General features: G+C 32.7%; 1 protein-coding gene across 3 annotated transcripts in view; it reads left to right on the top strand.

Annotated features, from left to right (window-relative positions):
- Nucleotides 1-16,673, top strand: part of GBE1 (1,4-alpha-glucan branching enzyme 1) — a 222,051-nt gene extending 205,378 nt beyond the window's left edge. For 2 of the 3 annotated variants that reach the window (XM_074192294.1, XM_074192295.1), the window contains exons 15-16: nt 4,466-4,583; nt 11,837-16,673. In XM_074192294.1, the coding sequence (XP_074048395.1) occupies nt 4,466-4,583; nt 11,837-11,893 (175 nt within the window). In that variant the 3' untranslated portion in view covers nt 11,894-16,673. The remainder of the gene's footprint in view (nt 1-4,465; nt 4,584-11,836) is intronic. The other variant, XM_074192297.1, reaches the window with a different exon arrangement.
- The last annotated feature ends 10,772 nt before the right edge of the window (nt 16,674-27,445 follow it).

Here is a 27,445-nt window from a genome sequence, read left to right on the forward strand (position 1 = left end):
CCTCAATTACATGTTAAAGTAATTTTAAGCTTAAGTTTTTTGAGTTCCAGATTATATTCCCTCCTTCCTTCTCCTCCCCCCTGCCTGAAATGGTAAATAATCTGATATAGATTATAGATGTGCAAATCATGTGAAATATTTCCATATTAGTAATTTTGTTCAAGAAGACTCAAATATAAAAGAAAGGAAGGAGAAAAATATCATGCTTTAGTCTGTGTCAGACAGAAATATTTTTTCTTTGAAAGCAGATGGTATGCTTCATCATGAACCCTTTGGGATTATTTTATGTTGTTGAGATCAAATAAGACATTCACAATTCTTTATTATACAATATTGTAGTTCTCACTATATGTAGCATCAATTCATATCATATCATTTTTATTGATATTTTATTTTTCTAATTACTAGTCATGAAAGTTTTACAAGATTCATCCACTTCCCTATTTATAAATTACACAGCTTTCTTCCACCCTCTCTTCTCACCCCCCCCCAAGCAGGAAACAGTCTAGTGAACAATGTACATATACATTTAGTGTATGAGGAATTAGGACTAAGGGAAAAGAAAGAAAACCAGGAAATAGGAAGGAAAAATGTAAGAGAAATTTTGAAAAAGTGAACATAGTATAGTGTTTCATTCAGATTCTGTGATTTTTTTTTTCCAGCTGAATTTGTATGAAATGTTATCCATGACAGGTCTTTCAGGGTTGTCCTAGCCTTCTAAATTTTTTAGAGGAGCTGCAGCCATCATAGTTGATCAACTCACCATGTTGTTGTTAATGTAAAGTGTTCTCTTGGTTCTGTTCCCTTCACTCAGCAAGTTCATGTAATTCTTTCCATGCTTCTCTAGAGTCTGATGGTTTCTTATACAAGAATAGTACTCCATAACATTCAAATACCACATCTTATCCAGCCTTTACCAAATTGATGGGCATCTCCTCAATTTCCAATTCTTTACCACTACAAAAAAGAGCTACCACAAATATTTTCGAATATGTAGGATTTTACTGAAGTCATTCTGATTTTTATTTCATATAGCACAATAACATTCCATTTCAATCATATCCCACAGTTTGTTTACCCATTGCTCAATTAACAGGCACCTTCAATTCTTAGTTACTACAAGATCTATTATAAATATTTTTGTACAAATAAGTCCTTTCCTTCCTTTCCTTTCTTTTGCAGAATGTCTTTGGGATACAGATCAGCAGTATTGCTAGATTAAAGGTTATCACAGTCTAACAGTCCTTTAGGCATAGTTCCAAATTGCTCTCCAGAATGTTTGGATCAGCTCACAAGTTCATAAACAGTTCACTAGTATCCCATTTTTTCCATAATTCCTTCCAACACTTATTATTTTCCTTTTTTGTTATATTAATCAATCTGATAATTGTGAGGTGTTATCTTAGAATTGTTTTAATTTGCATTTCTCTAATCAATAGTAATTTATAGAATTTTCTCCCATGACTATCAATATCTCTTATTTCTTCTTTTATCCTTTGACCATTTCTTAATTGGAAAATGACTTGTATTTTTATAAATTTTATTCAGTTCTCTGCATGTGTGTGTGTGTGTGCGCGCGCGCGCGCGTATTTGCTAAGTACGGCCTTCATCAGAGATAATTATTACAAAATTTTGCCTTATAATTTTGGTCACATTGATTTTGTTTCTGCAAAAACTTTTAAATTTTACATACTTGCAATTTTATATTTTGTAAGGCTTTATATATATTCTTTGGTCCTAAATTCTTCTCATCTGTAGTTCTACAGATAAACTATTCCTTGTACTCTTATGTCTCTCTCGTATTACTCCTTTTTCTTTTCTCAATTTTTCTTCTATTTCTCTAATTGACCTTGTAAAATCCTTTCTAATCTCTTTCTGTATTTCTTTTGGACCTGAAAACAAAGTATATTTTTGAGATTTAACATGATGCCATTTTGACACACACTCTTCTAAGTTTGTGCCTCTCTGTCACTGTAGTAACTTTCTGTGGTCGTTATTATTTGTTTTTTGCTTATTGTTTTGTAATTTGGTATTTTTATTTATTTAAACTCCAGTTTAAGCACTGACCCTTGCTTCAGTTGAGCTTCTGTGCCTAGCTGCTGCCTTGGCTCTGGGGTGGGACTTTGCTGCTGTATTTCTATAGAAACAGATGACAGACTTGGGGGTGAGTGATCTTGCTTTTAGTTGGACTTAGGGCCTTGGTCTCACTGCTGACTGTCCCTAGGGGTGGGACCTCACTACTGGTTAAAAATGGGGGAAGGCAAGGCTGGTGGACTGTGCTGGGCTTGTACCCCTAGAATGGGAACTTGCAGTGTCTAGAAGGCTGGGCCACACTCACAGATTACCTCAGACTTGGAACCTTACTACTGCTCCTCTGCTTTGAGGTTGGCTACTGCTGCTCTCAGATTTTGCTCTTCCCAGATTTTGTTTTTTTTAGATGTTACTCTAATGAGAAAGACCTTTGCTGCTGCTACTTTCCAATTCCTATATCAGTTTTGAGACAGTTTTCAAATTGCAGGGGAATTTGGAAGTTCTCCAACAGGGTTCCTTCCTTACTCTGCTAACTTAGCACTAGAGGGTCTATATAAATCTGTTTTGAATAAACATACATTCATGTTGTTTGATATCAGGAACCATCTGATTTTTATCTTTGTATTTCTGGGTTCCTTATCCAAAGTATTTTCTTAATAAATGTGTTGATTGATTTATTGGAGCAATAGACGGCATTTCACAGTAATAGAGATTCATATCCTTCCAGAAGAAAGTGGATTGGGTGGGGAGTGGGTATAAAATAAATTTATTTTCTTGTGCTTGTTTGTCCAATCTAGCCAGCTCTTCTTTTGATTGCCTCATCTTTCTTCCATTTCTTTCCTTTTTTACTCTTATTTATCTTACTTTCCCCCAAAAAATTATTCCTAATACTTTTTGTCCCTTTTTATACACAGCCGTGATTCTTAATCTTTTTTGTTTCATGTCATGGAGGAAGAGGGAAAGATGACATGGATGACATGGTCTTTAGGACAAATTACTTTGGTAACTCTATGGAGGATGGATTGGATTAAGAGAGAGATCAGATAATGAGGTTATTTTATTTGTTGAGACACAACAAAGAAAAAGTTCTGAGAGAGGTATTATGGAGATAGAAATGACATGATGATTTGAGTGAGAGGTAGATATAAAAGGGAGAGGCTTTTTTTAGGTCACTGTCTGGGTAGACCAATGGCCCTGAAGACAGGAGAAGTTGACAAATCCAAATTCATTTACTAGCTGTGTGACCTTGGGCAAGTCACTTAATCCTGATTGCCTCATTATTCATGGCTATCTCTAGATTCATATCTGACTACTGGACCCAGATGGCTCTGAAGGAGGAAGTGAGGCTGGTGGCTTACCTCAGTACTCCCTCACTCATCCAATTCACATGCTTGTCATGACATCATCTCCCTGATGTCATGTTTATATATTTAGAGCCAGAGAGGGCCTCATAAATCATCTTAAACAATCCCTCATTTTACAAATTAAGAAACTGAGATCCAGAACATTTATTACGTGGATATGGTTGCACAGAAAAACCAAGATGCAGACTTGTTCCCTAACTTCAAATCTACCTCTTTCTACACTGTTTAGTTATTTTCATTTGTATTGAAAAAATAAAAACATTTTTCTTATAGATACTTTGAAAAATAAGATGCAGGAAATAGCCGTTTTAATTTGTTATTCTTATGTTTGAGTACTATTCTTAGCAATTTTGAATATGATAAATGAGTACCAGTAGTACCTGTTACCAAAAGTGTGTATGGAAAATATAGATAATGATTTTTTTGGGAAATCACATTATAACAGATTCTGAAATAGTAATACCAGAAGGTGAAAGAATATAAACTCCTTGAGGTCAAGAGAATGTTTTGTTTTTATCTTCCAACTCAGTACAATTCAGATTATTATTATTAAGAATAATAGTTGGGGGTAGCTAGGTGGCGAAGTGGATAGAGCAGTGACCCCGGAGTCAGGAGTACCTGAGTTCAAATTCAGCCTCAGACACTTAATAATTACCTAGCTATATGGCCTTGGGCAAGCCACTTAATCACATTTGCCTTGCAAAAACTTTAAAAAAAAACAATAAAAGTGGACTGATAAAAAATTTACAAAATACTTTATGTATATTATTTTATTTTATTCATTATGTCATTTATATCAGCCTTGTAAGAAATCTATCATTGATATTTTACCTTTTCTGTGTGTGTGTGTGTGTGTGTGTGTGTATGAAAAATGAGACTGATACTTGTACATGGTTACTTAACTAATTTCAGAAGTGGTTTTGAGTTAAATTCTTGCTTTCAATTCAATATCCACTAATGGCATACTGCCTCCAAAGAAAGGAGAAAATACCCACTAAAGTATGTATTTTAGTAATGTTTTTGAAATTTTATTAAGATAAAATTAATTTAAATTCCTTAATACATTATAAATTCAAAATTGTTCTGGATACTGATGAAAAGAAATTTGGAGGACATCAGAGACTTGACCATAATATAGATTTCATTTCTGAGTCTTTTGAACATAATGGTTGTCCCTGTTCCCTTTTGGTAAGTATCATTTTTTTAAAAATTCTTCTTGTCTTTTGAAGGTTCTTGAATCTTTAAGGCGATGGTGATATTGGTTAACAATCCAAAACTATATATTTTACATTTAGCAAACTAAAATTTTAGGGGGCAGCTAGGTGGAGCAGTGTGTAGAGCACTGGCCCTGGAGTCAGGAGAACATGAATTCAAATCCGACCTCAGACACTTAATAATTGACTAGTTGTGTGACCTTGGGCAAGTCACTTAACCCCATTGCCTCAAATAATAAACAAATTAAAAATTTAGTCCAGTTTTGGCATGATATTTCTTTAATATGAAGGACCTAGAAAATAATATGTGAGTAAGTTCTATTTTGTGTGGCTGTCCTTGTCACTCAATCATAAATCATTTCTTGTGATCTTGCTTTAAACATATTTGAATTATGTTTCATGTAATAAAAATAGTAATCCCCTATGAAAATGTTTATTCTACTACTAATATTCTTTGTAAAAGGTGTAATTGTTCAAAATGTTTAGTTGTATAAACAAATTTTTAAGTGTCTGCATAGACGTTTTGTCTTCTATGTTGCTCCATAATTTCCCAGAATCGCCTTTTTCCATGGGGTAAGTATCTCAAATGTTTTGTGATTTGGAAACCACTTTGACAACTATAATAAACATATGTGATAAAATTAGACATTTAGGAAATTTCTGCATTTGCTATAATTTTCAGTTTCATTTACTCAAATCCATATCTCAGGATTTTCTGCTCCTTTTAATTGATATGATCCATCTTTATTTGAATCAAGAAGAGCACAGATACTTAGTGAGAAAGTATCTGCTTGTCTTTATGACAAGTCTTGGTTTATGGAGTTATTTCACTTCCATAGTTAATAATAGTGTATCAGTCTTACAATTGGTAAGAATTTAATTTACATGAGCCCTTACAGTTTCTTAAATCTAATTCACCTTACTGAAGGACATGGGACTAAGGATTCTCATCAGGAATTAATTGAAATAATTATGAAAATTTGTGTCATTCTGATACTCTCCCAACTCCTCCACTCCATTCTCTAAGTCACCTTACTCCCTAGCATTAGTAATGCTATCTCATAGTATCTGACAGCTCCTTCAAATTTGTTTCTTTTTATATTTCAGAGAAAAGTAATCCTGCATAGGCAGTAACAAAACCAAGATTATTAATTATGAATAAAATTGAATTCAGGGGAATGTATTTGTGTTATAGCAATCAAAAGAATTTAAAAAGCTCTGATAGGGACCAAAAGAACAAAAACAAAAATGAAACAACCTGTATTTCCATTTCTCATTGTCAGATCCTGACATGACAGAAACTTTTGGAAATTGCATTCTAGAAAAGTAAAAATAGAATATGTCCTGTAAGATGACAAAATAGTCATTTTCCTGAAACTTCTTCAATCCTCAAACCTCAAAAGAAAGAAATTTTGAACCAGATAGCCTATAATTACAGTTGATGCTATAAAATAAAAGCACAGGATTCCCACTAAAGGTAAAAAAAAATATACAACATATGAATAACTACTAGTAATTGGAACTCTCACGTAAAGTCTTTACATTTACAGACTTAGAAAAATCCAAGTTTGGAGACCACCCCCCCCCTTAAAATTTATACAAAGACCTTTTGGGATCTGTTGACTTCTGATTAAGACCCTAGGTTTCTTAAGTTGACAGCCAAATTAGAGTGCTTTGAACTTTTTTCTTTTTAAATAACCTAATTCTTTTCCCTTTTAGATTTAAATCTTATGAAATCTTATAAAATACTTTAACTGTGTTCGAATTTAACAAGAAGAATAGCAAATTCATTGAATTAATAAACAAAAATGTATTTATTAAACACTTACTATGTTTAAAATATTTTATGTGCTAGGGATACATGGAAAAGCAAGAAAAAACCTCTCAAGGAACTCACACTCTAATGGGGAAGACAAATTATAGGAGGATTCAGTTGCCAGTAAAATGTAAAAGTCTCAACTTAAGGTTCAATGACAAAACAGATGGTAATATTTCATTAATGTTAATTCATTTCTGATATTTAACCATCTGACAGTGCTGAAGACTGGTAATCAGAACGTTGTTTTCTGGATCTTAAGAAACTACAGCTGCTGATAGTTTCTACAAGTGTTGATTTCCTTGATGATGACTGTCATTCTCTGATTGAAAACTAGGCTAATGATCTGGAGAGTATACTTTTCCAAGACTCCTAAAACAGAGGTCCAGATCTTGGAGTGTATCTTTTGGAATCAGAGGCAGATATTAGTTGTGACAGCACTGGATGAAAATCAAATGATAAAATCATTCATTCAATAAGAATTTATTAGGTATATGTTGTTCAGTAAAACTGGGACCAAATTACCATCCGAATTTAGAGATGGAGGTACTGTTCTCAAATAAGATCCTGGAATCAGGGAGATGAGAGGCACATGAATTGTATTTGAGTGAGAGAGTATGCTATTCAAAGTCACCTCCTCAGTTTCTCCTCCAGAACCATCTAGGTCCAGTGGCCAGGAGACAGAGCTAGGAAGAAAAGATTGGTCACTTCACAAGTAGATAAGATTAGTGAGTAGGTTAGAATTACTCACAGAAGCAATTCCACATGTACATACACACACACACACACACACACACACACACATATATACATATATATACATACATACATGTGTGTACATATATACATGTATATGTATACATAGTATCTATATACTATAAATATATGTATTATACACACACATACACACACTATAGTAGCATATTACAACTGTTTTGTCAGGTGGGAAAGGCTATTCACAGGCATTAGAAACAATGAGAATTTTATTATACCAGTCCAGCAATTTTGGATAATTGTGTGATCTTAAAGCATATATTCATAATCAGAAAGTATATACATATATATGGAACTGGATTGTGTTGTAGTAAGAGGGATACTACTTCATAGGACAAAGCATTGCTCCATTTGTGAATATGTGTTATGTAGGAAATTATTCATTTAATTATTCATATTGCAGATGGGAAGATCACAGGTAATAGGGTTTAAATAAGAGAGTACAAACAAACCAAGAAAATACTCAAGTTCAATTAAGTACAATTACTTCTTGCCAGATTTTCTCAAGGAACAGCTAGAAAGAGCAATATGACTCAGAAATAACATTTCCTCTCAGATACAAGATAGCTGAATCCTATATATGAACCTGTAATGATGAAATTCATCATTATACAGTTTTAGCTATGCTATGGACCCAATTATGTTGCTTGAACATAACAACTTCACACTTTTTATCAGACTTAAGCAAGGACTTTTCCCTCCTGAAGCCAAGCCTTTTTTAAAATAATTCTACTGTGTGAATGAAACAGCAGTGAAAAAGACCAAATATATCTTTCTACTTCTGTGATATTTATGGCCATTCTAACTAATATATATTTGCTAAGTTTGCAAGTTCAATAACCCATAAGATCTGCTGGGTGAGTTTCAAATCTGTACTTTTAAAGATAGCAACAAACAAAGCTTACAGATTTCTTAAAATACAGAATTCTTAAAATATCCTCCCATGCTGCAGCATGAGTAGATAAAAGCTCTATATTGTTTTTATTCATTGGTAAAAAATATTAAGCCAGAGGATCTAATTTATGTTATATACTCTCACTGAGAGATCATATTAGCTGTGATCAGAATGTCCTACAGAAAGTTAGAAGAGGTGATGCAGAACTGCTTCTTAATCTTGGACAAAATGTGGCAGTACTTTCTAGCATACTCATTTGAGTTTCAGTAGCTGAAATGCAGTAACAGTATTATATTGGCAATCAGTGTACTAGGGAGAATTCTCCTTTCCTGCTTGAATTGAACCTAGCATACATAAGAGCAAAATTACAATTTAGAAATGTAAAATCCCTTATGAAAATGGAAACATAGATAAATGAGTACAAAATTTCCCTAAGTATAGATAATTTCTGCATTGCTGTAGTGAATAAGGTAAGTACTGTATAATCAAAATATGGTCAAAAAATGGGATTATCATTAATTGCTTTCCTATTTGAAACAATTGCCAGTAATCACTTGGTCAGTTAATTTTGCATTTTTACATTTACATAAAATTTTACAATTTTGCATTTTACATTTAAAGATTCAAGGAGGCTACAGTACTATTATCTTGTTGATAAGCTGCTTGGCTTTGTTGTCTAATTTTTGTAATTTAATGTTAAAAGTTCTACATGTTTAGGGGGCAACTAGGTGGCAGAATAGATAGATCATCTCTGGAGTCAGGAGAAACTGAGTTCAATTTTGGCAACAGACACTTAATAATTTCCTAACTGGGTGACCTTGGGCAAATCACTCTTAATCCCATTGCCTTAAATAAATAAAATTTTTTAAAAAATCTGCTTTTTTAAAAACCCAGCCTGTCATGGAAGAATAATTTTAAGATCCTTTAAAAATAAAAAATAATTAATCAAATACTATAAAATATATTCAGATTGTTTCTTGTTCTTAATCCTTTAATATTCTAATATATATGTGTATATATATATATATATATATATATATATATATTTATGGCATAAAATTAGAAACAGTAAAAATTAGAACAGTTCACATAGAAAATCCTAATCCTTTTTTTCTTCCAAAATAATTACCAGAATAAAATTTGGCAGAAATGTAGAGAGTTTCATTAAATTTGATTTACTAAAAACCAGATTATAATTTCTAGCTTTCTTGAATGACTCATTTTCAACTTTGTCATGGCTCCAGATAGTTGCCACTGGTGTTTTTAAAAAAGTTTTCAAATTTTGATAACTTTTTTTGGATGTTTGACTTGAATTAAAAGTTTGGTAACAATTGTTATATAACAATTTAAAATGCAATATATATATATATATATATATATATATATATATATATATATATATATATATATATATATATTCCTCAAATGTACAAGTTTGGAACCTCTTTATTTTAGTACTAATAATACAAGGTATTGAAATCAGCTACATTTTCTATTGCCCATTTCTGAGTTAGTTGGGAGATCTGTATGGCAAAAACTTTAAGGGAAATGATTCAGTTATGCGACTATATGTCACAGTGTCATTGAGTGAAAATTAGCTATTTTCTTCTCTTTTCTTAAAACATCAATTAATGGACCTTTTCTTTTTTTAAATGCATTTTCCAAACTTAAAAGAACATCAGATAAAATAAGTATTTCTAAATTCATGGCAGAAAAGAAGATTATGCATTAAGGTGTAGTCTTTATTATATACACCTTGCAATTTTTAAAAATATAGAATAAATTCATCTGGCTTGCTTGTAAGTACTGCTTTCTGCCTTTTCTAATATTCTTTTATTTCTATTTTTAAAGAAAGATGTCTCAATAACTCTTCATTCTTTTAACTTTCTAATTTTGTTGCTGATAATTTATCCCTATTTGCCTCACTCACATTGCCTCTCCTGAAAAAATTAAAAGCAAAGAAGTACATCTAGTCAAACAGAACAAATTTCATTATTGCCTATATGTTCCCTTTTCTGCATCTTGATTCTATCACCTCTATCCAGAATGGTTAGCATTCTTCATCATCAATTCTTTGGAATCAATTGGTCATTTTAGTAGCTCTTATTTTCCTTTTTATTTTTTTTTCTAATTCTGTGTATGCTTTTTATCTTACCTTCTGATTCCAGATGTTGAAGGACTTTTATGCCTTCAGTCTAGCTCTCATATGCTGAAATTAGGAGAATATTAAGAAAATAAAAAATATTAGGGCAAGACAATGTTTTAACATTTATAATAGTGAAGTCAGCTTTCTGCTAGTCCTTAGTAAGCTTTGGAGTTTGTATTTTTATATACAATATTTTCAATAGATAAATAGAGAATAGTGCATTGATTGGATAGAATTTACCTCTGGAAGACCTTTGCTTATGTCCTGCCTCTTGAGACATACTGGCTACTATGATTCTAGGTTGAACATAGTCTCTTAGTGCCCCCAGGCAATTCTCTGAGAGTCTTCAAATTGCTGAACTGTTGCTAATCTGCATTGACAGACTGAGAAAACCAATGAAAACACAGGTTCAACAAAAAATAATAGGAATAAAGAATTAGTGTAAAGGTCCATTAAGCACTTGTTAGCTAAGTAATTCACCAGATTGAGTGCTGAACCATAAATCAGGATCACCTAAATTCAAATGCAGCTTCACATATCTACTAGTTCTGTGTCCCTGGGCAAGCCAATTTACCCCATTTGCCTCAGTTTCTCCATCTGTAAATTGATCTGGAAAAGGAAGTGACAAACCACTCTAGTATCTTTCAAGAAAATACCAAAGGGGGTGGCTGGGTTGTGCAGTGGATAGAGCACCAGCCCTGGAGTCAGGAGTACCTGAGTTCAAATCCGGCCTCAGACACTTAATAATTACCTAGTGGCCTTGGGCAAGCCACTAAACGCCATTGCCTTACAAAAACTTAAAAAAACACCAAATGGAGACACACCTGAACAACAACAAAATCACGTATTGCATGAATATTATTTTAGCAAAGATTGCTAGAGAATTTCATATGAAATGCTGACTAAAATTTCCTGTTTATAAGGTGAATCCCATGCAATAGATGTTTTTTGACTAATTAGAAAAATGATTTAAGGCATACCACCTGGAATTAAATATGTATTTCTCTTAGGATTCCTTTGGTTGTGTTCATTAAGCTCTACTCTTCATAGGGGGAGAAACGTGCTAAATAACAAACATTTTCATAAGGAATGCTCTCTAGGTGCAAAAGTGGTTTGCAAAACGTTGCTTTGACACATTAATTCTGTTTACTGGAACAAAATGCCATCATATGCTGTAGGCAAGCTTTAAATCACAGTATAATTGTAATACAATAGTGTTCAAAAGTAACAGTAAAAGCTCCTACTTGAATCACTGTTAAGTCAGTGCTTTACTGACTTAACAGAACTTCATGTTCTCAGAACTCTTAACTATGACAGTTATAAATCATATAGAGCCCTCTAGTGGTCATAGTTTTAAAATGCTGTCATTAAGATTAGGACAAAGACTTGAAAGATACTATATACAGTATAGTACTGATTCTAAGATTTTAAATATGATTCATAAGGCTTAATTGCCATAGGGGAAAAAAGGCATTTCAATCATGCCATCAAACTTTTTTCTTGAAGTCTGTAGTATAAATCCCACACATTTAATGGTTTTTATGAAATGTACTGACAAGAATATAATGACTTTTTTTCTCTTCTTTAAAAAACTAGGTATACATTCCAAACAGAGTGGGTCTTGTGCTTCAAAATATGGATATACAGACCTGAAGAAGAAAGAATTTTCCTGAAGAGGATGCAGATCCTTGTTTTTGGTTGCTGTATTTAGCATCAGAGAGATTTTATTTTGTAGGGTTTAAAAAAATATTGAGAATTGATTTTTTTTAATATGCACATGAATATCACATTTTCTTTTATGGTACTTTTTCAGGGCCATATAAATGACAAATATAGAGAAAAATTATCTTTCCATTTCTAATGTTATTATTTCATATCTCGAAGTGGCTAGTATTCTCTTTATATTTTACATTTTATCAAAGTAAAATATACTTCCATCCTTTTTATTTGAGATTTGATTTAATCATTACCTGCCATTATCTTTTCTTAATGTAATGAATAAGCAGAATTTTTTTTTAAATTGAACAAATGACCTAAAATAATTGAACAAATAGCAGTCTTCTTTAGGTTTCTTTTATATTTGGCAAAGAATGCAGTGAATGAAAAGTTTCATGGTGATTTTATAAGTTAAGGAATTTTTCAAATGATTACATATAGACTTTATTTGTATAGTCTCTTGATTGTAGCATAACATTTTTATTTTATTTACTCTAATTCATTCTTTTATCTTCTCACTTTTCCCAGGCCCCTTATAATAATTATATTTCAAAAGATATATTTTACCCTTAGTAAATCCAAGTAATTTCAATCAGATTTGTCTTTTTTATTTGGGGAATTAATTTATAACACATTTTAACATACTCGATATCTAAATTTATTCATTGCAGGGAATGATCACATAATTTATTTCCACCAGTTGCATAAGCTCCTAGCAAATAGAATTTTGTTAACTAGCTCTTGTACCCAATATAATCAGACTGTTATAAAATCAATAATCTTTGAAAATGACTTTAACTTTTTCTGCTTTATATAATAGTATTTAGGGTGATTCATTGGATTAATTTTCTGATAGCAAATAATACTCCTTTAAAAATGTTTAATTCATACTTCATTAAAAAAAAAGATCACTGCCTCTTTAGTACCTCAGAATTGGAATTCCAAATTCAGTATTTCAGAAATGGCCCGCGTGACCTATGGTGCAGATTTCAATCCTTCTATGCCATCTTCTGTGTGTCTATAGTTTTCTTACATATCACATTTTAATCACATTTGTTTTGGGTTTTTCTTTTGACCTGAATCACATAGAATTTATAGCAGCTCTATTGCAATTCTTATTTTTAAATGGAAAAGATGCATAGTATAATTTGTTTTCTACTAACAAAAACTTTTACATTAATTATCTTCTATATAATAGACTTTCCTATTGAAAGTAAATGATTATATATGAAAATATAAGCTTTATTTTGGATTTCTAACTCTAATTTCTTTTTAACCCTTACTAGAATAATAATTTGAATGTATTTGAAGGAGGAAATGATAACTGGGTGATAATTTTGCATGTTGGGAAACATGAGATGGAAAGACTTTTGTGCTACATTTCCCATTAAAAGGGCTTTATGAATATTCTAGCACTGTCCTAATCTTCAGGCTATGTTAAAGATGAAGACACATCACACCATTACATTGTTAAGTATTCCAGTTTCTATTATCTAGTTTTGTATTGCCAGGCCATCCTCATGTCATAGTAGCATTTTAATATGGAATATAGAATTGTTATTTTGAATTGTTATTATGATGAAATTCTTAGTTTGAGAAATATGATCTTTTATGTCAAGGTCAAAATTGTCGGTGTATTTTCATGCTATATTTCCATTACATTGATTAATTTGGGGAACATAATCTTTAAATTTTACTGGTTTACATTATAGGGTGCCACAAAGTAATGTAAAATAATTGTATACTGCTAAATAGGAACAACAAAAATTTATGCAAATAAACAAAATATTAAGGCTTTAAAATAAGAATGCTGTGATTATCTTTCTCTGCTAAAAACCTTTACAAAACATTGTGATGTTAGATATCCATATACTTTTTTTCTGAATGTTTTTTGCATCTAAAATCATCTGGTAAAAAGCTCTTCATTCCAAAAAGGACAAGAGATAATGGCATACTCTTACTTTTTCAGCCTTTAATAATGCTTTTCTTTTGCTTATTTTGCCACAAATAGCCATTTGTAATAAATAGCCTTGGTAGCATTGCCTTTATCAAAAATAACATCTTATTCCAATTCATGCTTTCAAAACTGGAGTTTCTTTGTTTTATATTCTTATAGAAAAGGTCAATGGTCCAAAAGACAATTCATTATCCTTTGTTTTTATGAAATAAAAGAATGCTCATGAGCATGTTAATGCTAGAGATTACACCTCCAAAAAGATTGCTTATTTAAAAATGAATAATATATGTTTGATCAACTATATTTGTTCAGAAAACCAAGTTGTTACCGCTATTCAGAAAACCTGGTAATTTATAACAATTATTATTTAACATTGAATTAAATGTAAATTTTTTTTTCAAGAATACCTTTTCATGACACTTAAAAAATTTTGGCAGTCTAGATTTCTTTCCCATACATCTCAAATATTAAAAGTTTTAGATTTTTAAAAATTTTCCTCTATTGTTTTCCAATAAAATTAATATATCTATCTTTATTCTAGCATAAATTGATATAATATAACCTCTTCTCAAGTTCTTAGAAATAACTCTTAACCCATAGTCAGCTCAACTTTCAGTAAGAATGAGGGAACATTTGTTCATATATATGTTTTTCTGATTCCATCAGACTCCTTTTGCAATCAAAAGCAACATATGTCACACATCAGAAGTGTACCTAGTGTTGTGTGATACTCTAGATAGACCAGAGAGTCTATTTTTTTAAATAATACCAAGGAAAGTGTTGGCAGATAATTTATATATTTTTATTAATCATTTTTTTTTATTTTTCCCCAATTACATGTAGAAACAATTTTTAACATTTGCTTTGAAAACTTTTGAGTTCTGGGGCAGCTAGGTGGTGCAGTGCACTGGCCCTGGAGTCAGGAGTACCTGAGTTCAAATCCAGCCTCAGACACTTAATAACTACCTAGCTGTGTGGCCTTCGGCAAGCCACTTAGCCCCATTTGCCTTGCAAAACATCTGAAAAAAAAAAACTTTTGAGTTCCAAATTCTCTTCCTTTCCCCCCTCCTCAATCCCTGTCATTTAGAAAGGAAGTAATTTGATGTAAACTTTAAATGTGTAGTAATGCAAAACTTGCACAATTATTTTTTAAATTTATTTTTCCAACCATCTACAAAAAGATAGTTTTCAGCAACCTTTTTTTTAAAGTTTTGAATTTCACATTTTTCTCCCTCCTTACTTTCCCTCTCCCCTCTCCCTAACAGAGAGCAATCTAAGTTATACATGTATAGGTTAGATATATTTCCATAATTGTCATTGCATATATAATTATTTTAAAGCAAATGTATTCTTTAAAATGTATAATAAAAATATTGAGTGTGCCACATATCCCACTAGGGCTAGCCAACCCTAACTATGCTTCATATTAAGATATGAAAGGCTCCCCCCTGCAGCTTTCCTTTTGCCATTCTCCCACTTTCAACATAAAATTGATACCTTTCATGCCAAAAAAGGTTATGTGGATTCATTAACTCTTCTAAATCTCAATTCTCCATCCCTTTGACTTCTCAGACTAAAAAAAAACCTCTTTCTATTTATCAGTCCAACTTTTGGAATGAAAACTCCTTAAGGCCAAGGACAGATCATCTTTTGTATTCATAACCCCAGTGCTTGGCATAGTAAATGATTAATAAATGCTATTTTAATTATCCATTCAGCATATCTGATTATATCAAAGTTGGCCTATTTCATATCTCTGACCAAATGCTGTCTCTTTTACCATCCTCGCTTCCTTAGGCTTTTATTACCTTCTACTCAGTTCCTAATATCTTACTGACAAAGAGGATATTACAATAGAAGGAAATTCAGACTTAGGAAGATAATTATAAACTCGAGTCCACCTTTCACCAGAATTCTCACTTCATGAAATTAACCTTTGAATTAATATTTTTCTAGACCATTCATATTCAAATTGAATGTGATCTTCCTGACAAATGAAAAAAAAATTTCCATCTTGTCAGATTATTTTGTCACACTTAGGATATCAGTTTAATATAATTTTTATTGAATTATAAAGTAGCAAATGGCTATTTGCTCATCTGTAAACATACAGAAGAGATTCATAATATGTGTAGATATTCTCATTTCTGGGAACATGAGAACCTCCAATGATGTTGCAAGGAATTTACATTAAAAATTCTCTTAACGGCATCATAAGAGAAAGTTATTGTTCAATTAGATTACAAATATGCATATTCTTTATAATAGAAAGGATGTTTATGTTGGAAGCATACTAAGTTTGTTTTTGTATAAATTTGAAGCCATTATGGTCATGCACTCCATCTTGGTGTTTATTCAGCAAAAATATCCAACCCTCTGACTACTTCTGACTCTGAATATGTATTCTTGAAGATTTCTCATCAAATTGTTTCCAAACAATCACAAAAGTCAACATTTAAATAGAGGTTTCTATTCCCAGGGCATATTTGTTTTTCTGTAGACTGCAGAAACATAACTCCTGTGTTCTAACCTATTAACCTTTAATCATACCTTATTTGCCATTTATTAAGAGATCAAAACCTTACCAGCTTTTCGCTCTTGTGTTGCTAATGTGGGATTGTTTAAAAAGCATTATCACACATAATACACATTACAAGCCATCTTAAAGCCATTTCCTCTTACTATAGCATTAAAGCTATTTAACAGTTTGAATTTATCCTCTATGTTGCCATTCTTCTACCCAATAAATATTCAAATAAATTTGTTGTCAGCATCTGTGAGTCATTGAGTAAATAGAGTTCCTGAAAGAATGCAGCCAAGGTGCCAGTGATAAAAGAAAATTATGTCTGAAGAGATTTTTCCTTTACAGAGGGTAATTAACATATGAACTTTTAAAAAGTATATCAACATTGTCAATGTATATGTACATATATAGTCACACCTATAACTTGTGTGTGTGTATGTGTGTGTATATACATACTCCTTGTGTCCATGAGTAAGCTCCTGGGCAACTCTAAAACTTTATCAATTCACAAATATTTAGTGCTGTTGAGTCATTTACCAGTCATATCTGACCATGGGTTTTCTTGTTAAAGATACTGAAGTAATGCACTTCTAACCAAGATGGCACTGTTTTAAACTCTCCTAGCTTTCCTTCAGAACCAACATGAATCAAGCCTCTTAAACAGATTTTGAATTGACCAATTACACAACAGAACAGAGTGGAACATTTTCCAATAAGGTCTGTCATGAAGGAGTGTGGGTGTGCCCAGGGCAAATATTAGAGTCCCAGTGTGTCAGTAGCCAGATGAGGTAGGGGACTCACCTGAGAACCTCTGCTAAGGGAGCAGAAGCCTTTGCATTAGGCAACCTGTGGCAACTCCAGCCTCTGCTCAGGACATCCATTCAGTCAGCATGTCTGGTCTGGACGATTTGAGTCATGAAACAACATTCAAACTTGGGGGGGGGGGGGCGTGGCATTCCTTAGTACAGAAATCTGCCCCAGGTGTTCATACCTTTCCCAAAGGGACATGCTGTGGATTGCTAACTTCCCCAGTGATGACTATCCAGATCTGGTTTTCCAGCCCTTCCAGAGTGGTTTGCCAGTGCAGATAACTCAGACCTAGCCTCAAGCAGCCCCAGGCTTGCCTCTGGGTTTCTCAACACCTAAGGTCTTTGAACTAGTCCCTTCCCCTTGGGATATGTAAAAATCCCAAAATGAATAAGAAAAATCAGAGAAAAAAATGGTCTCTTGAAAGATACCTTGGAGATAAGTATACTAGCTCAGAAAAAGCAATAGAAGGGTTGCTGTATGTGAAGCTTCAGAGTAGGATATGAATTTGTCTCAATCCAAAGGACTTCTTAGAAGAACTGAGAGTTTAAAAATGTAATGGAAAAATTGGGAAAAGGAATATAAGAAAAAATTAGCATCTTGTGACAAAAAATGACAAGAAAGCAAATCCTTTAAAAATGCAATTGAACTAATGCAAAAAAAAATAGATCCCTCAAAAGCACAATTGGACAAATGGAGAAAAGATAACAATTCCTTTTAAAATAGAATTGACCAACTGGAAAAGGAGGTGCAAATGCTAAATTAAGAAAATACCTCCCTGAAAGCTAGATTGGGACTAATGGGAGCTAATGACTTCTTAAGACACCAAGAAACTTAAAATTTTGAAAAAGAAAATAGAATAAAATGTAAAATACCTCATTTGTAAAACAACTGACCTAGAAAATAGATCTAGGAGGAAATTTAAGAATGATATCAATTACCCAAAAGCCATGACTAAGGGGAAAAAAAGCCTGGATAGCATTCTTCTGGAAATAGTCAAGGAAAATTGCCCTGATATCCTGGAACCAAAAGACAAAATAGTCATTGAAGAAATCCATTCCTGAAAGGGATTCCAAAATAAAAATGCCAAGGAATATTGTTACCAAATTCCAAAATTATCAGATGGAGAAAATCCTGGAAGCAGTAAGAAAGAAGCAATTCAAATATAGAGTTAATATAGCCAGGATTACACAGGACCTGGCTGCATCAACATTAAGGGATCAAAGGGCCTGGAATTTGAATTCTGAAGATCAAGAGAGCCTTGGTTTACAATGGAGAATCAACTATCCAGCAAAACTGAAGCATCTCTTTCAGGGGAAAAGATGGACATTTAACAAATTAGATAACTTTTAAACTTTCCTGATGAAAAGATAAGAACTAAACAGAAAATTTGATAATCAAACAGGAGACTCAAGAGATACCTGAAAAAGTAAACAGGAAAAGAAAAATACTGCTATCCAAGAAGATTAAACTGAATACATCCCTACCTGGGAAAAAGATTCTCATAACTCTTCAGAATTGTAGCTCTTATTAGAGAAGATAAACTTTGGCTGAAGGTATTCACAGTATGCCCATGACATTGATGGGATGATTTAAAAAAAAAATTACGGCATTAAAAAGAGGAGAGGGGGATGTAAAGAGACAGGAAGAAGAATAGAATTAATTACATCACATGACAAAGTAGGAAGAACCTATTGTAATACAGGGAAATAAAGGAGTGGTGAGAACTACCTGAATCTTACTCTCATCAGATTTTATTAGAGGGATTAATACACACTCAGTTGGATATAGAAATTTACCTTTCAAGTATGGAGGGAGAGGGGAGAAAGGAAAGGAGGAACTGATAGAAGGAAGGGAAGGAAGAAAGGGGAAAGAAAAGGGAGGGTGACTGATAGAAGGGGAGATATTGATATTCAGAAACGAAACACTGGGGAGGAGGAATAATATGAAGGGGGGAATACAAAGAGGGGATATGACCGCATGGGGATAAAATAGAGTAATTATAACTGAATGTGAATGGGATGAACTCTCCCATAAAACAAGCGGATAGCAAAGTGGATTAAAAACCCGAATCCTACAATATGCTACTTATAGGAAAATTTGAAGCAGGGTAAAAGTAAGTAGCTAGAGTGAAATATACTATGCTTCAGCAGAAGTGAAAAAAGCAGGGTTAGAAATCCTTTTTTTGTTTTTTTATTAGTTTTTTTTTTTTTTGCAAGGCAAATGGGGTTAAGTGGCTTGCCCAAAGCCACACAGGTAAATTATTAAGTGTCTGAGACCAGATTTGAACCCAGGTACTCTGAGCTCCAGGGCCCGTGCTTTCTCTACTGCGCCACCTAGCCACCCCAGAAATCCTTATCAGAAAGGCAATTGCAAAAGTAGATTTCATTAAAAGAGGAAACTGCCTCCTTCTGAAAGGTACCATAGACAACAAAGTAATTTCAACATTAAACATGTATACACCAAACAGTACAAAATCCAAATTCTTAGAAGAGCAACCAAATGAGTAACAGGAAGTTATAGATGGCAAAACTCTACTTTTACAGGTGGCGGAACTCAACCTCCCTCTCAGAATTAGAAAAATATAATAATAAAAATATTAGGTAAATTTAACCATAAAAGATAAGAAGGAAGTTAAGGAGATGAATAGAATGTTAGAAAACTTAGATATTATAGACTTCTAGGGAAAATTGAATGGGTTTAGAAAGGAATATACCTTTTTTTTTCAGTAGTACATGATACCTAATCTCATAGTCAAATGCAGAAAGGCAGAAATCTTAAAAAGGTCCTTTTTAGGTCATGATGCAATAAAAATCATCAGCAATAAAGGACCATGTTGAGATTGATTCAAAATTAATTGAAAATTAAATAGCCTAATTTTAAAGAATGAGTGGATCAAACAACAAATCATAGGAATAATTAGTATCTTCATCCAAGATGATGACAATGGACAACATACCAAAAATTTTTGAATGAAGTCAAAGCAATTATCAGAGGAGCTATATCTCTAAATGCTTACATAAATAAAATTGAGAAAGAGAAGGTCAATGAACTTGACATGCAACTAAAAAGAGAGAAAAAAATCCCCAATTAAATTTTATTTAATTAGAAATTCTGAAAATTAATGGTAAAATTAATAAGATCAAAAGTAAGAAAATGAACTGATGGATGAAACAGAGTTGGTTTTATGAAAAAAGCCATTAAAATAGATAAAGTTTTAGTTAATTTAATTAATGAAAAGAAGAAATCCAAATTAGCAGTATCAAATGTGAAAAAGATGAATACACTACCAATAAAGAGGAAATTAAAGCAATAATTCAGATCTATTTTGCCCAACACTATGCCAGTAAATTTGACAATCTAAGTGAAATGGTTGAATAGCTACAAAACTATAAACTGCCCAGGTTAATTGAGAAAAATTAAATACTTAAATAACCCCATCTCAAAAAAAAGAAAGGGGGAAAAAAATCTCCAGGGCCAGATGAATTCACAACTGAATTGTTCCAAACATTCAAGGAATAATTAGTTCCAATTCTAAATAAACTTTGCAAAAAAGTGAGGAAAGAATTCTGCCAAATTCCTTCTATGTCACCAACATAGTGCTGATATCTAAATCAGGAAGAGTCAAAACAGAAAGAAAATTATAGACCAATTTTCCAAATGTATATGAATGCAAAAATTTTAAATAAAAATATTAGCAAAGCAATTACAGCAAGATATCACTAGGATAATGCACTGGTGAAGCAAGATTTCTATCAAGAATACAGGGTTGGTTCAGTATTAGGAAAACATCAGCATAATTGACCATATTAATAACAAACCTAACAAATCATGATTATTGCCTTAGATGCTGAAAAAGGTTTTGACGAAATACATTCCTATACACTAGAAAGCATAGGAATAAATGGAATGTTTATTGAAGTGAAAAGTTACATCTTATCTAAAATCATCAACAAGCATTATATGTAATGAGGATAAACTAGAAACATTCCTTTAAGATAAGGGGGTAAGACAAGGATGCCCATTATCCCCACTTTTATTTAATATTGTATTACAATGTTATTGAATTTCTAATAGCATATCTATTGAAATACAATTTAGCAATAAGAGAAAACAAAGAAATTGAATAAATCAGGATTGTAGAGAATTCTAGAAAATTATTTTAAAAACTACTGGATGTAATTAGCAAATTTGGCAAAATCACAGGATATAAAATAAACCCACATAAATCCTCAGCATTTCTATATATTACTAATAAGATACAGCAGTAAGAGATTGAAAGAGAAATTCCATTTAACTGTAGGCAACTTGTGGGTCTTCCTGCCAAAACAAACTCAGAAACTATATAAACAATTATAAAACATTTTTTCACCCAAATAAAATCAGATCTAAATAACTGGACAATTGCTAATGAGTAGGCTGAGGTAATACAATTAAAATGATAATTCATTAAAAATCCATCTTTTCCCTTGAAGGCGCATGCTCAATTTTGCTTTATAGTTGGTGGTAGGTAATCCAGGCTCCTTTGTCTTCAGGAATAGCATATTCTAAATTCTACAATTCTTTACTATAGAAACAGCTAAATCCTGTGGGATGCTAATTATGACCCCATGATAATTTAATTGTTTCTTTCTAGTTGCTTAAAATATTTTCTTTATCTGGGTCCTCTGAAATTTGACTACAATATTTCTGACAGTTTCCTTTTGGGGATTTCTTTCAGGATCTGTGGTTTCTTTCAATTTTTATTTTGACCCACTGGTACTGGAATATAAGGACAGTTTTCCTTGATGATTTCTTTCAAGATGATATTCAGACTCTTTTTTTTGACCAATGTCTTTCAGGTAGTACAATTTTTAAATTATCTTGCCTGGATCTATTTCCCAGGTCAATTGTCTTTCCAATGAGACATTTAACATTGTCGTCTGGTTTTTCATTCTTTTTGTTTTGTTTTAATTGTTTCTTGACTTCTCATTTGCTCCATTCTATAGTCTAAGGACGTATTTTCTTCAATGAATTTTTATGCTTCCTTTTCCATTTGGTCTATTCTCACATTTAAGACCTTCTTCTCTTCATCAACTTTTTATACCACTTTTTCCACTTGACCCAGTCTGGATTTTAAGAAGTTATTTTCTTCAAAATTTTTTTGCCTCCTTCATCAAACTGCTGACTTGTTTTTCATGATTTTCCCACATCATTCTCATTTTTTTCTATTTATTTTTATTTATTTATTTTTATCATACTTGATTTTCAAATTCCTTTTCAGCTCTTCCATGCTCCAAAATCAATTCATATTTTTCTTGGAGGCTTTGGATATAGAAGCTTTGACTTCATTATCTTCTTCTGAGTTTGTGTTTTAATCTCCCCTATCACCATAACAACTTCTATGATCAAATACTTTTTCTTCTGCTATTTGCTCACTTTCACAGCCTCCTATCAGTTGCATTTATCTTTTTGTTAATGTGGAATTCTGCTTGGGGGGGGGTGTAGGCAGGGAGATGTTCTTTCACAGGCATCTGGGCTTTTTTGCAGTTGTTTTCAGAGATGCTTTTAGGTATATGCAAATTTTCTTTTCATTATAAATTAAAGATTTTATTTTGAGTTTTACAAATTTTCCCCTAATTTTAATTACCTCCCCCCACCCTACACAGAAGGCAATTTGCCAGTCTTTACATTATTTCCATGGTATACATTGATCCAAATTGAGTGTGATGAGATAGAAATAATATCCATAAGGAAGAAGCATAAAGTATAAGAGATAGCAAGATGAGACAATAAGATATCAGGTTTTTTCCCTAAATTTAAGGTAACAGTCCTTGGTCTTTGTTCAAACTCCACAGTTGTTTCTCTGGATACAGATGGTATTCTCCATTGCAGAGAGCCCCAAATTGTCCAATTGTTGCACTGATGGAATGAGCGAGTCCATCAAGGTTGATCATTGACTCATGTTGCTGTTAGGATGTACAGTGTTTTTCTGGTTCTGCTCTTCTCACTCTGCATCAGTTCATGCAAATCATGCCAGGCTTCCCTGAATTCCCAGCCCTCCTGGTTTCTAATAGAACAATAGTGTTCCATGACATACATATACTAAAGTTTGCTAAACCATCCCCCAGTTGAAGGATATTTACTTGATTTCCAGTTCTTTGCCACCACAAGCAGGGCTGCTATGAATATTTTTGTACAAGTGATATTTTTACCCTTTTTCATTATCTCTTCAGGGTATAGACCCAATAGTAGTATTGCTGCATCAAAGGGTATTCACATTTTTGTTGCCCATTGGGTGTAGTTCTAAATTTCTCTCCAGAAAGGTTTGATGAGTTCACAGCTCCACCAACAATGTAATAGTGTCCCACATTTCCCACAACCTTTCCAACAATGATCATTATCCTTTCTGGTCATATTGGCCAGTCTGAGAAATATGAGGTGGTACCTCAGAGAAGCTTTTATTTGTATTTCTCTAATAAGTATGATTTAGAGCAACTTTTCATATGACTATGGATTGCTTTGATCTCCTCATTTGTCAATTGCCTTTGCATATCCTTTGACCATTTGTCAATTTGGGAATGGCTGTTTTTTAAAAAATATGACTCAATCCTCTGAATATTTTAGAGACAAGTCCTTTGTCAGAAACATTAGTTGTAAGTGTTGTTTCCCAGTTTACTACATTTCTTTTGACCTTGGTTATAGTGGTTTTGTCTGTGCAAATGCTTTTTAATTTAATTTAATCAAAATCATGTAGCTTGTTTTTAGTGATATTCTTTATCTCTTCCTTGGTCATAAACTGCTCCCCTTTCCATAGATCTGACAAGTAAACTAGTCCTTTATCTTTTAATTTACTTATAGTTTTGTTTTTTATGTCTAAATCCTGTATCCATTTGGATCTTATCTTTGTATAGGGTATGAGGTGTTGGTCAAATCTAAGTTTCTTCCATACTAACTTCCAATTTTCCCAGCAGTTTTTATCAAAGAGAGAGTTTTTAATCCCAATAGCTGGACTCTTTGTGGTTATCAAACAGCAGATTACTATAATTGCTTCCTGCTATTGCACCTAGTCTATTCCATTGGTCCACCACTCTATTTCTTAGCCAATACCAGACAGTTTTGCTGACTTATGCTTTATATTATAATTTTAGATCAAGTAGGGCTAAGCCCCCTTCTTTTGTACTTTTTTTCATTGTGTGAGAAGTGTTTTGTAATTGTTTTCAAAAAGTTTCAGAGTCTTCCTTGGCAAATAGACTCCCAGGTATTTTATATTGTCTGAGGCTACTTTGAATGAGATTTCTCTTTCTAGCTCTTCCTGCTGTATCTTCTTAGTCATAATATAGAAAAGTTGAGGATTTGGGAGGGTTTATTTTATATCCTGCAACTTTGCTAAAATTGCTAATTGGTTCCAGGAGGTTTTTGAATGATTTCTTGGTATTCTCTAGGTATACCATCATGTCATCTGCAACAAGCGAGAGTTTTGTTCCTTCCTTCCCAGTTCTAATTCCTTCAATTTCTTTTTCTTCTCTAATTGCTGAAGCTAACATTTCTAATATGATATTGAATAGTAGTGGTGATAATGGGCATCCTTGTTTCACCCCTGATCTTATTGGGAATGCCTCTAGCTTCTCCCTATTGAATATAATGCTTGTTGATGGTTTCAGATAGATACTGCTTATTATTCTAAGAAACAGTCCGTTTATTCCTACATATTTATTCCTACATTCTCTAGTGTTTATAGTAGGAATGGGTGCTATATTTTGCCAAAAGATTTTCAGCATCTATTGATATGATCACATAATTTCTGCTTGGTTTGTTGTTGATATAATTGATTATACTAACAGTTTTCCTAATATTGAACCAATCCTGCATTCCTGGGATAAATCTTATGTGGTCAAAATGTATTGTCCTAGTGATAACTTGTTGTAACCGTTTTGCTTAGATTGTATTTAAGATTTTTGAATCAATATTCATCAGGGAGATAGTTCTATAATTTTCTTTCTCTGTTTTAACTCTTCCTGGTTTAGGAATCAGCACCATATTGGTTTCATAGAAAGAGTTAGGCAATGTTCCGTCTTCCCCTAGTTTTCCAAAGAGTTTATGTAGAATTGGAACCAATTGTTCCTTAAATATTTGGTAGAATTCACTTGTGAATCCATCAGGCCCTGGAGATTTTTTCTTAGGGAGTCCAATCATGGCTTGTTGAATTTCTTTTTCTGAGATAATGTTGTTTAGGTATTTAATCTCCTCTTCATTTAACCTGGTAAATTTATATTTTTGTAAATATTGATCCATTTCATTTACATTGTCAAATTTATTGCCTAGAGTTGGACAAAATAATTCCAAATTATTACTTTAATTTCCTCCTCATTGGTCGTGCATTCACCATTTTCATTTATGATACTAGCAATTTGGTTTTCTTCTTTCTTAATCGAATTAATTAGTTTTATCAGTTTTATTGTTTTTTCATAAAACCAACTTTTGACTTTATTTATTAAATCAATAGTATTTTTGCTTTTGCTTTTTATTAATTTCTCCTTTAATTCTTAGAATTTCTAATTTATTATTTAGTTGAGGATTTTTAATTTGTTCTTTCTCTAATTTTTTAGTTGCATATTTAGTTCATTGATTTCCTCTTTCTCAAATTTATACATGTAAGCATTTAAAGATATATGTCCCCTGACAGCTGCTTTAAGTGAATCCCATAGGTTTTGGTATGCTGTTTCATTATTGTCATCATCTATGATAAAATAATTAATTCTTTCTGTTATTTGTTGTTTGATCCACTCATTCTTTAAAATGACGTTATTCGGTTTCCATTTGGTTCTAGGTCTATATCTCTGTGCCCCAATATTGCATATGACTTTTATTGCATTGTGATTTGAGAAAGATGTATTCATTTTTTTTGCCTTTCTGTAGTTGATCATTAGGTTGTTATGCCATAGTGTATGATCAATTTTTGTATAAGTTCCATGTACTGCAGATAAAAAAGTATATTCCTTTCTATCCCCATTCAATTTCCTCCATAAGTCTATCATATCTAGTTTTTCTAACAGTCTATTTACCTCCTGGACTTCTTTCTTGTTTATTGTATGATTTGATTTATCTAGATCTGAGAACAGGAGGTTGAGGTCTCCCTCTAGTAGAGTTTTGCTGTCTATGTCTTCCTGTAGTTCTTTCAGCTTCTCCTCTAAGAATTGGAATGCTATCCCATTGGGTGTATATATATGTATTCAGTAATGAAATCACTTTTTTGTCTATGGTACCTTTTAGGCGGATATAGTTTCCTTCCTTATTTCTTTTAATGCTATCGATTTTTGCACCTGCTTTGTCTGAGATAAGGATTGCTACCCCTGGTTTTTTCACTTCAGCTGAAGCAAAATATATTTTGCTCCAAACTTTTACCTTTACTCTATATGTATCTCTCTCTCTGCTTCAAATGAGTTCCTTTTAAGCAACATATAGTAGGATTCTGGTTTTCAATCCACTCTGCTATTCGCTTACATTTTTAAGGGAGAGTTCGTCCCTTTCACAATCAAAGTTAGCTAATTCTTTATTGCCCTCCATGCTATCTTCCCTCTGTTTGTGTTTTCCCCCTTTCCCCCCACTTTATCCATATTCCCAAAGATTTTGTTTCTGAATACCTCTGCCCTCAGTGTGTTTGCCCTCCTGTATCCACCCCTCCCCTTTCTTTCCCCTTTCCCTTTTTCCCTTTTCCCTTCCCTTCTTTCTGTTAATTCACCTTTTTTGTCCCCCTCCCTTTTTCCACCCCCTCCCCTTGAAATGTTAGATTTTTTAAAATTTAACTTGAGTACATGTGTAAGTTAACTTTAAGACAAGTCTTATGAGAAGAAGGTTCAGGTGTTTCTCATCTCCTCACTTCCTCCCTTCTATTACTATAGGTATTTTGTACCTCTTAATATAATGAGATTTTCCCCATTCAATCCCCTCCCTCTTCCCATCTCCTTCCTGTCCCCCTTTTTGAGGAAGAGGTATTTTTAAATCAATCTATTTGAGTCATAGAAAATTCTGAGTATCCATCACTTCTAGCTAAATACATTATATCTAATAGAGTTACCATTCTTGAGAGTTATTAGAGTCTTTCTCCCAAGTAGGGTAATAGCCAGTTTTATCACATTGGATAGCAGTTTCATGGAAAACGTCATGAGTGTCCATCACTTCTGGCTAGGTATATTCTCTCTGTTAGAGTTACAATTCTCAA

Source organism: Macrotis lagotis, chromosome 6 (assembly GCF_037893015.1).
Source record: "Macrotis lagotis isolate mMagLag1 chromosome 6, bilby.v1.9.chrom.fasta, whole genome shotgun sequence".
NCBI lineage: Eukaryota > Metazoa > Chordata > Mammalia > Peramelemorphia > Peramelidae > Macrotis > Macrotis lagotis.